At 22.5% G+C, this 12,862-nt stretch overlaps 1 protein-coding gene across 1 annotated transcript in view; it reads right to left on the bottom strand.

Annotated features, from left to right (window-relative positions):
- Nucleotides 1–699: 699 nt before the first annotated feature.
- Ipk1 (Inositol phosphate kinase 1) overlaps nt 700–12,862 on the bottom strand; it is a 36,767-nt gene continuing 24,604 nt past the window's right edge. The window contains exons 2-3 of the mRNA XM_011501842.1: nt 5,310–5,696; nt 700–813 (exon numbers count right to left, since the gene is read on the bottom strand). Of these exons, the coding sequence (XP_011500144.1) occupies nt 700–813; nt 5,310–5,696 (501 nt within the window). The remainder of the gene's footprint in view (nt 814–5,309; nt 5,697–12,862) is intronic.

Genomic DNA, 12,862 nt, shown 5'->3' with positions numbered 1-12,862 from the left:
ATCTTAATTTATCTTATAGCCTAATGTATCTAATTATAAAATAAATTATATATGAAATCAGTTGAGTTATCTAAAAAATTATCTATTAGAATTATGTCTGGTATAATAAAAAATAAATATATAAAAATTAAACAAATCCTATTAAAGTATATGGTAACATCTTAATTTACTTATAGAATATACAAATTATTATTACATTTGTGCTATGCATAAGCAAAGTCCAATGAATAGTATATAATTACAATTATATTATTAATTTTTACATCTAATTATATATATAACAGTTTATACAAAGATACAAATTTATACAATTTTGATACAATTTAAAAATTATATTACAAATAATCAACAAAGTGATTATATTTTAATGGATATATCTAAATAATGTATTAAATAAATATCAAAATAAATATATAAGAACATCAATTTTAAATTTATTGATATCATCAAATTATATGTAATTTATTTAACACAATTTTAATTGATCATATTGATTAGAACAATATACAAATATTTACATAGTACACATTTTATATATAGCAATGATAAAACTTTTATAACGATAAATATTGTAGATTAATTTGTAATTAATTGTAATTAATTAATTAAAAAAATTTCACTTTAATTTAATTAACTAACTTTTTTTCTAATTCTTTTATAGTTGCTTCCAATATATTATTATCTCTCTGACAATGCGTTTCAATACAAGTCGGACTCTTTATGTCCAGATCTAATATTCGAACGCTTACTAAAAACCACTGATTTGCTGAAACTTCCATTAGATGTTGGGAGCCGATAGTTGATGATAAGTCTCTAAAAATGCATAAATATATTAAAAATATGATATAACAAAGTAACCGGCATTATTAATTTATTAAATTTTATAAACATTAGAACAATATTAATGTTTGTTTTAGTATTTTCAATTTATATATTATATGTTATATAAAAAACTATAAAGATTTAACTTTAAGTTGATTGATTTTACAAACATTCTTTATTTGCAAACGTAGATAAGAAAACACCAATGATCAATATCTATTTTTTTATAATACCGACGGATGATAATAAAGAAGTCTACTTAGAACATAAATTATATAATTCATTTTCTTACTTATTTACTTCTTGAAAAGCCATTAATATCGAGCAGTCCCTCGCCGTACAAAATATTAAGTAATTTTTCAAAATATTAAAAATATCTTCAACTGTAATATTTTTCAACAAAGTCTCGTCAATAATTTTATTACTTGAAATTTGCTCATTATGCTTAAATAAATTCTTGTTTTGTTTAGATAAGTGAGGCATATCTCCTTTATTTTTTAATACATCGTCATTGACTATCCAATCGCATAACTGGTTTTTTCTTCGATCTTCCATCTCATTAACGTTCGTGGTAGTCTGTTTAAAAAATATAATTCTCATAAATTTTCAGACTTTTATAATATAAGACAATTTTATACTCTACACTATTAATTTGTATTGAAAGCTTTAATTAAAAATGGCAAAAATGTATATAATAATAAATTAATTGATTTTTATAAATATATATTAAATAAATGAAAATGCATGACCAACATTATAATGAATTGAAAAAAAGTTTCCAATATAATAATCCGAATTTAAACAAATATAAACATTCATATATACAAATTAAATAAAATAACTATACACACTTACAATATTAATGACTAATAGAATTAATTCAACGTTCTTAAATATTTCCATATTATAATGGAAATTAGCGTTTGGTATAGGCATTCATATTATAACGCTTTTATTTATTCCAATGATATTTAAAAACTTCAATTTAATTTAAAACATACTTTCTCTAATTAATTTTATACGGAAAAGAATACATTGAATCTGACACAGTTGTGTTTCAAATTTCAAAATATTTAATTTTATTAATACTTAAAAAATATGAGTCATAAAAAGAAGACAAAATTAAGTACAAAAATTACATTATTTTCAAATATTAATTTAAATGTTTAATTATTTTAAAACTTATTTACAGATTTTATTTTTATCATAATAAATTTAACGAATAAACTTATAAAATTAGTCTTATATAAAGCATGAATAAGAAATATATATATAGTATCGTTTACTTTTGTAAAAAGTAGTTTTACAGTCCTTTAGATGATAGACATTTAAAATGCAATTTTTAATATACATAATATATTACAAATTTTATTTATTTGTTTCCTATGAATATCTAGCATGTACCATGTTAGAAATATTATCTTTTTCAAAATAAAAATAAAGTAGTTAGTGCTTATAAATCTTTAAAAATTTTAAAAATTATAGCACTTTTATTTTATTTATTAATTAACTTTATTTTAAAAAACGTGATAATATATTTTAAGCTACAAAATATGATAAATAATAAAATACGATTATAATATTTTTAGCAATACTGTCTTTTACTATATTCTATTAATAATATAAAATTAAAATTTTAATTTCCAAATTAGTACGTACAATAGTTTTATTATACATTAATAATAAATTTCATCTTTTTTTAAATTATATACAATATATTAATAACATTGTCTAAATTGAGTTAATTTTGTATTTTCTTAGAATAATTTAATCAAAGCATTAATGTACATTTTCCTCAACTAATTAATACGTAAGTTTCGAAAATCATAATATGGAATTCCCGATAAAATGAAGATTTTAAATATTAATTAATGACATTAACAGTTAATGTACAATAAAATCAAAGTACGAAAAACTGTTAACGATTCGCAAACTAATTAATCATATAGTACGATTGAATACAATTAACATTACAATTAAGTATAATGTAAATTGAGAATTGTATATATAATTTAAAGGACTGTATTTATAATAACTTTCTCCTTTTTCAATAAAATAAATGAATTGCATGTGCCTTTAGTAATAATAAGATCTTTAACATCGACGAGCAACGCTTGCCCAAATAAAGATTCAGCCCATTTCTCGACAGACTCACTTGTCTTATAAAGAGCTGAATAAAATTAAATAATAAAAACAATATAATAATAAAAGAAGTAAGATTAAAAATTTACGTGATCAGAAGGGCTGCCTTCACCACTCCCCATGAAGCCCGCATTAATCAGCTCATCGCTAAGAATCGCTGAGAACTTGGCATGGATCCAGACAACGACGTCAAGCCCGCAACGATGCACCTCCTGCATTCGAAGAATCCGTTCAAGTGCTGAGCCACTGGGTAGGCTGCTATTTGGCAACTAGTCACTTATCTGCACATTTCTTTAGGTTCTTGTTCATAATTTTGTATTTACCCTTTCTTCTTATCCCCCTACATAATCACGCACGCGCAAGAATAGATTGAGATGCACGATTACTGTAAGTACATCCATGAATTTTGTAAAAAATACTGCTACGTAAAATTGCAGCATTAATAAATGTTGAAATAGATTGCATTCGACTCGATATTACGATATTATGTTAAGGGAGAATCATTTTGATTCCTTTGCTTGCATCGCAAAACACCCTAGTCTCAAATAATTCAAGATTCCGACAATATAAATACAATACACTTATAAGAAGGTAATTTACATCCACACATTTCCCTTCTATTTAATTATACTATCGAATTCTAAAATACCATAAACACAATAAAGTATATAATTTTTATATCGCCAATTGATAAAATAATAAAAAATAATATAAAACAGGAAGATAATAAAATTATTAGTAGTACAATAATAATTATTAGAAATGTATCGCAGTCTTATTATTTTCTATATATAATATACATTCATTTTAATTATTCATTTATCAACAAAAATATATTGGTTAATATGATCAAATATAAAATAGAGATTTTTATATGAAAAAAAATATATTAAGTAATTTATTTAATGAACATTTTATTATAATATATAGATCCTTTGATGATAATAAAATTCTATTGTCTTTAGCTTCCTTCATTTAAAAAAATTCAAATTTTATTGACTGTGTAATGTGTACGAAGTCATATAGCATTTTAATTTATGCTGTAATTCTAGATTTAAAATGTTAAATATATAATTTTCAGAATATTTTAGATTTTATTGTTAATTTATAACAAAAAAACTTAAAATTTTGAAACAGAAAAACCATAATTAAATGAAATTGAAGAAAATCGTGTTATTTTTTAAATGTATTTATGAAATTTAAACTATTTAATAAGATTATATAATTGTAAATCAATAATATATATTTCTTCGGTCTTATTTATTTAGTTCCATATGATTTGAATGCAATAATAATAAACTAACTATGGCTTTTGCAAAAAATTGAATTAAAATGCTTTTGAATGATAACTAGATGAAAAATAAGGTTGCCTTAAAAACTATATTTTCAAGTTCAAGAGAAATAATAATTTAAATCTAATTATCAAATACGTATATTTCATTATTCGCATAAGATATATTTTATTCTGATGAAATATTTAATATAATGTTAATTTAATATAATTTTTAATTTTCTATACTTTGTTCCCCATTGTCACAATGGATAAATTCACTTTTTTATTATACTTTGACTAAATTTTGAAAGCACTAACAGTAAATTCACTTTAATAATCTAATTAAAATAACTGTTTTCATCTTAATATTATATATCTTAGTAAATGATAATTGTTAACATTGTTTTATCAATATTTAATATGCTTGAAAAGTTTTCAAACGATGAATGTACATTTCAGTTGCGCTTACACTACTACGGTCATTTATTATTCTAGTTCCCTTTACTTGATATAAATATTGATTTCTTCATCTGTTATGTGATTCTATGTGAATTACTTAGTTATATAAAATATTGAAATTTTACTCGATTTATATATCATCAAAGAGCATTCTGCATAAAATAAACACGTTAATGTCTACGAAAGTATAAAAAATTGGGAAAATTGAAAATAATATATACATTGGTATGAAAATTTTTAATATCTATTTAATAAAAAAAAAACATAAAAGCTTGTAATTACTACATTAATCATAAATATTAGCAATATATTTTATAACAGAAAATAGTTTTAATACATTTTATAGTTTATTTTTTAGCATCAGATGCTAGTACTTGTAATTTTACATAAAAATAAAAGAAAACACAAAAACAAGAAAAATCAAATTAATTACTCCTTGTATATAAAAGATTTAATAAATCGTTCCATTCGTAATTTAATAATTCGCTAATATGACTAGTAACAGAAGAATATCTCTTGATAGAAACGTACATTTGCAAGGATTTTTGTATGATGCAAGGAAAACAAGCCTGAATTGAAAATTGGCAGATGGGAGTTCATTAACAAAAATTACCTGCATACCGGTGAGAAGTGTCCTAACTCTTCGAACGAGCGCAGGTTTAAGTCGGCTAGGAAGTCTGACACCATCTGCAAGCTCATACATCGTCATAGTAGGTAAATCCCGATCGACATCAAAGGGTTGCATAAGGGCTCGTCTCGTAAGTTCCAAGAAAGACTTTAGCGGATCGTCGTTAGAAAACCAATCGGCGAGGATGCGCTCGAGTATACCTTTATCTGCAAGCTCTTCGTCGTAAATCAGCGTTCCCTCCTTAAATATTTTTAAGTTATTCTGTGGCGAGCACAACAGCGCTTCCAGGGCGCGCTCCATACGTGATTCTTCACCGGAAAAGAGATCGAAGGGACAATAGCCACTGGGCCGTCTGGTTTTACCATGCAAACTCTTTAAAATAGAATAAATAAACAAACTTTAGAATCTATTGAATATTTTTTAGATAAATAGTCAAGACACTCGAAGTTTGTACGATTAATTAGTATAAACCAGGTATTTATCGTATCTTATGTTTTTTTATTTATATTGTTTAAATGGAAAGAAGATACAAAAATTAAATTTTTATGGATTTTAATGATTATTCATGATTTACTTTACTACACGTGACTTAAATACAAATGTCTTTGCAAAATGATGGTTAAATTGAGTTGAGCTTCCAACGTTATAAATGATTAAAATGTAAAAATATTATGATTGGTTGTAACGTTTGTATTGCATTCTTTGAAATAACCATTTACTATTCCGGATCAAATTATTATTTTAATTATAATAGTTGATTTTTTAAAAGTGTAATTTAAAATATTTACGTTAATGTTAATTTGTTTTTAATTTATATTGTAAAATACTAAATCACTGAAAGAATTATATATGAGAATCATGAATAAACATAAAATCATATTTTAATTTTACTAATTTACTAAAAATATTTTGTGTAACTTTTTGTTCAATAAAACGGCTTATCTATATTATTATTACAAGTATCATTAATAATTAACTAGTAATTAATAATTAACAGTTTCAAATTCATTACATCATCACATGAAAATTCCTTTTGTTCTTACTCCCGTTAAATTAAGGCAAACCGTCGTACCTTACTTATGTTAAGTAAAATTTAACATTACCTTATTATCTTAAAATTCATTTTCATACTACTTCAATATAATAACCATCAGGTAGATGACGACTTTTATAAATTATATTAAATATCATATGTAATAGCTATATTATCGAAATTTGTAATTACCTTCATTTTCTAATTTTTAAGCTACTTTGCCTTAAATATTTCATATTTTAATCCAAAAAATCCAATCCAACAAATAAACGCATAATATATTTAATGTTTATCACGAAACTTATTATTTTATATATACTATAAAAACAATTTATCGCATAAATGTCTCGTACCAATGTATATAATATAACTTATAAATATAAGAATGCTTAAAAATTAAATAACAATGTAACCATTTACTTATACGTAAAATCCTTTGTTTCAAACTTTACTTTAAACCTTATTCCACTCTAATATAATAACTTTTAGATACAATGTTACTTCTATAAAACATATTTTTTAACGACAAATTACTTGATGATTTAAGAAATTAGGTTTTTATTATAAAATGTGCAAAACTTAAAATATAATGGAAACTATAAGTAATATATATTTAAAAGACTATTGAAAACTTATTCGGTTAAGTAAACCAGTTAATAATTCGGTAATTATACAGGTTAATAAATCAGAAAGAATCTTCGGATAAAGCTGAAGTAGAAGTCATCATAGAAATACTTACACACGTTTGTCATGCACAAAAATTATATCAAAAACTATTAAACTGAAACTTATGTCAATATTGTATGTTTTATTTTTAATGGTCTATATAAAATTAATTTACAGATATTATTAAAACAATTTTGCATAACAGACGGAGATGATAAATTGTTAAATATATTGATAGTAAATTCATATATTTATTACAGTAAAATGTAACGAAAAAGCTGTTGATAGCCGAAAAATGTTATTAGAGAGTTATTATATTAACACTTTATAAAAATCCAAGGCATTAATTTTTTTTAATAAGACTTGATTCTCAATATAAACAATATGTTTATATCTAACTTAAACATTTATTTAAAATAAAAAAAAAATATTTAAACGTATGAACAATATTATACGTTAACAACCAATACTTTGATAGACCTTAAAATAATTAAATAAATAAAAGCAAAAACAAAAAAATGGTGACTTACTATTATTTGCAACAGATTAGTTTGTAAATATATTAGATTAATTGAAATTTAAATCAGTATTTTATATTAAATTGAATATGAATTTAATAAAATTAAACAGGTTATCAGCCGTAATTTTCAAAGTATATAAAATGAAAAGACCTTTTTTATAAGGGAAATAACATCTAAGAATAGATCGTACAATAGTACATTCCACTATATATTATAAGATATATTTTTAAAAGTTTACAAATGTTTGCAAATGATATAAAAATTAATGCTACACAAATAAGAAATCTTATTTTCTATATCAAATAATATACAATAAGTGTTATAAATAGATAATTCATGATTTTAAATTACAACATTTAATCTTTTTTAGTAGTGTAAATTACTAAATTGAAAAATAATGTATCACAATTTTATATTTGTTTTAAAAAGATAAAAGTTATTCAGAGTATTTACTATTTTTTATTATTAACTAAATAACTTAATACAATTGAGTTTCAAATTAAGGTGATTGTAAAAGTAAATTTCATAAATCTATATATCTTTAAATTAAATATTAATGACATATAAAAATAATGTGACAATTAACGGTGATTTTGATAATCAGCCAAGTACATTGTCAAACATTTTAAATAAATTGACTAAAAACTCTATCATAATAACTTGTATGCTATAAATTATATGATATAAAACTAATAAAACAAATAGTATTAAATATAATATTAGGTAAATATTTTCGTTTTCTCTATGTAAATTCTAAATATAAACCTTATAATTTTAAGGAAAATGTACCCAAGAAAAGTAGCAAATGATTAAGTAATTCTACTTTTATACAATTCCTTTACTTTAATTGATTTATAGGAATATTAATTTTCTATATAATATTTGGATACAATTACCTTTATTCCTATCCATAAAATAAATATGAATGTACTTTTTTCAGTATTGTGTAACTTAAAGAGCACATGTAAGTAGTTAATAAATTATAAATTTATATTGTAACTTTCGATACAAAATTTAAAAACAATTATTATAAATAAAAATTAAATATCAAGAATATTAATGATACTTATTAATATATTTGAATAAATTTTGTAATTTATATACTGTATAAAGAAAATTTTTAAAAATATTACAAACCTTATAATATTGTGTTAAGCAATAAGGACATTTTTTAAATTGTCGATCAGCTTTGCAAAGAAAGCCCTGTTTTGGTTTTATTTCCACACAAAATGCTGGTTTACTTGAAAAACCAGAAAGATCTTCTGGAGAAACAGTATAATCCGGAAATTTTGTTGCATATCCTTCAATGATATTTTTAGATCGGCGATTTTCTAGATAAATATCAAAATTAATTTACATACACTTTAAAATTTAAAATAACATATATTTAAGTTTTTAAATTATAATTATATTAAATTAGATTGTATATTTACAATATATAAGAGAATTTTACAAATGATTCTACTCTTTTCAATGTGTTGAATAATTGAATAAAAATTCAATGATATTTTCTATACTAACTAAAGAATTATTGTACTTTGAACATTAATTACTTGATTTATCCTATTAACTTTAACTTTCCGTTAACTTTATGAAAGAATTGATTGATATGAAATTGGAAAAGGTGCTTAAACAAATAGAAAATTTAATTTATAGTCTAATTAGCAGGGTTACTAGAGATTGATTAAATATTGATAGTCGAGAGACTATCAATGTAAATAGACTCAATTCCTCCATTTTTCGGGTGTTAATAAACAGAAGTTATAATTCGGTACCGTAACCAAGGCCTGGCTTGTAAATAATAATCGGCTCCGCTACAATAATGTAGATATAATAAGAGTATAAAAGATATAATAAGAGTAAGATATAATAATACAATAATAAGAGGGCTAATGTAATTGTATCCAGAAATATCAGCTCCGATACCTTTAAAAGCCCAGAATAATAACACTACTCTATTTATAAACTCTACATGCAAATAACTTCTGCATCACCTTCACAAGAACCTGAGAAATGAAAAGTTGGTTCCCATGGAGAAGTATTTCGGTAGGTTCAGCCGGACGATTCGGTTGGAGGTAGACCACAAAAGGGTTCTAAGCTAAGCAGAGAGAAGCATTTTATAGAGCAGTGTCGATGCGAACTTCATTTTATTTCACGTACGCCCGTGCTTTGTTGTGTACAATCCCAATCCATTAATTTTTTGCTTAACCGCGACTTTCTGTTTCAACTTGTTTTCCTACTCTAGTACTAATAGCACACAGAATGATGATGCATTGTATGTTTAATAATTGACTCAGCTTTGAGAAAGGTTTGAAAATTTAAATTATTTAAAAATGATTTTTTAATCCTAACGCGAATACCGATATACCAATACACAATTAAAACAATGATTATTAACTATAAAAAGGTAAAAATTTTAAATGAAATTGTAAATGCGATAAATTTTTAGATTTTAGAATTTTTTTTCTCTTTAGTTACAAATTAATATACAAAATCTTCAATTTGCAAGAAAAATATAAGATCATTCGTAAAATATATTGTAATACTACATAAATTAATATTTTCAAAAAGTAAACAATTATAATTTTTTGACAATATATAAAATAAAATTTTTACCATTTTTATTTGAAATTTATAATACCTTCAATGTCAAATACTTTCTCCTATCCATATTAATACTATTGTATTGCTCTATTTTTCAATAAAGTATTTAAATATGAATATTACTGTTTTTTCGTCTCTATTAACCAGTTTTCTATTAGCCGCATAAATTTATTTTTCATACAATTTAAGTAATTTCAATAATAAAAGTAATTGAGTTAAAATATTTAATCATTTACAAAAAGTGTTCAAAATTGATTTCTATAAATGTTTTATTTCAAGGACTTTAACGTAGATAAAAGAAGTATTTTGAATTTTGAAAAACTTTCTATCGCAGATCATTAAAAATGATAAAGAAATACAAGTAAACAAAAAAATAGAAAAAGGAAGATTAATTAAAAGAAAATAAAGCAAGGGATATTTGGGACAATTGTTTTTACTTTGAAACATAAAAGATTTTTTAATTATTAAGTATACATAATGTAAGATTTATTTTCATTTTATTTATTCATTTTATTTTATTTCATAATTTTCTTTAAATATATAAATAACAAATTGGATTAAATAGTTTTTGAAACTTTCGGAATCGTCAATATATTAGAAGAAATATCATCAATATGTATTACATTATAAATACTTAATCTTTTTAATTCTTCTCATTTCGTTTGAACATTTATTTTTTCAAATCAGTAATTTAATTGCGAACCAATTAAAAGTGTAAATATTTTTGTCCCGGAGGTAGATATGTTCTATTAAACGATTCAAGGTTTAATAAATTATATTAATAAATTACAATGCAGATTAAAAACTACTTATTATTAATAATTTTATTAACTTAATATTAATATACTAAATAATACAAAAATATCTTATTTCAAAAGTATTCTCTTTAATAGAGTCATTTCAAGCTTAAGAGTATTTCTTTCTAGCTTTAAACCTTTAAGCATTGTGTGTAGATTATTTTATAAAATATATTATATACAATATATATTATTATTAACCGATGAATAAGATTTTTTTAATGATTGACATGTCATTTTAAGAAGTAAGATAGATTTTGCTTAATTAATTTCTCAATAAAACTTGATAATCACAGGAATTATAACTAAAGAATAGAGAACAAAAAGATAAAAACGACAATATTGTTCTAAGCATGAATATCGACTGTTCACGATAAAAAGTTTGCTCAAATCATGACAATGGCTATAACGAATATATTCTTTAGCTATATTTATATTGTCGACTGTATTCTGAAAATACTTTATCCTTTGTAAGATACCTTTTTACTGGCCTACCGCAACTGACCTTTATAAAGACTTACAATTTTAAAGTTAGATAATATTAGTCGTATGATATCAATTTAATATTTTTTGTTAAACAGTTGAATAAAAAGGAATTTATAGAGATCTTTAAAGTGTCATTATATACAAAATATAATTAAAATATAAAAAAAGTCTTACAAACATATAATATAACTTGCGAAAATGAAAGCAGTATTAAATAATTATATTAATCACATGATATCGATGTGCTAAAATATTGATATAACATAATAGTCATGAATAATGATGAAATATTAATTATAATAAATATATTTGAGATAAATTCAGATTATAATTGATATACTAAAATTAACTTCAATTTATATTCAATAGTATTAGCTGTAATTTTATTAAAATTTTTTTAATTTTATCAATTTTCTTAACGATATACTGTTCTTATGTACTTTAGTTAAATAATTTTCTACTAATCATTTGGTTAAAAAATTTATCATTCATACAAATTTACTTACTTATTTAATCTAATAAACTGTCATTATTTATCAATTTATTCAATAATTTATAGTTAGTTAAATATATTATATGAATATTTTATATAACATTTTTCTAATTAAAATTTTTCTTTTAAATTTTTTTTAATGTTAGGTAATCATTAATTTTCACATTATCATTCTATTAAATATAAAACTATTATTCAAATTAACCATATGACTTAGAATTTTGTTAATATTTTAGAGTAGAAGCAATACAAAGTTTTTCCAATTTCTATTAGTAATTCAAAATTTTTATTTTAAATGTGATCTGCCGAAAATAATGATAAAAATTAAAAAAATTCATATGTACAAAAATTTTTTTTTAATTTTTAATTTTCAATTTTTAATTTTTTTTAAAATTTTTTAATATTAAACCTATTTTATTAATTTAGTATTTAATAATATTATATAATATACAACTTTTTAAATTTTCAATTATTGCTACAATTTTTTATAACCCATTGCATTAACTTTCTTAAATTTAACAATATAATATCCGATTTACAGACATTACAGGTTATTTAAACGAATGGCGGTAAAAAAGTTAATTATGTTCAGCATCAATATTTAGGAATTTTCTTGTAATTCAATCAGAGCAAAAAGTTGCTAAACAAATTCGTCATTCTTTGATAACTCATTATCTTAATATTTTGGAAATACCGAAATCAACTCCAAATTACGTTTGATCGCTTTTGAGTACTATGAATTTCGGATGAATGACATAAGAAACACTGATATTCCTGTACCATATTTCAATTCAGATAAGCGACCCTGAAATTTCGCTAAATGTCTTTCATAAGTTTGGAAGCTCAAACAAATACGAGTAAAACTTACCGAAGCAAGTCAGAGAATTATGGAGCATGGTTACCAAGAAAAAATTAAACACTAATTCGATTAGGGAAAG

The sequence above is a fragment of the Ceratosolen solmsi genome, unplaced genomic scaffold (genome assembly GCF_000503995.2).
Source record: "Ceratosolen solmsi marchali unplaced genomic scaffold, CerSol_1.0 scaffold10, whole genome shotgun sequence".
In the NCBI taxonomy this organism is placed as follows: Eukaryota; Metazoa; Arthropoda; class Insecta; order Hymenoptera; family Agaonidae; genus Ceratosolen; species Ceratosolen solmsi.
This window is presented reverse-complemented; position numbering and strand designations above follow the sequence as displayed.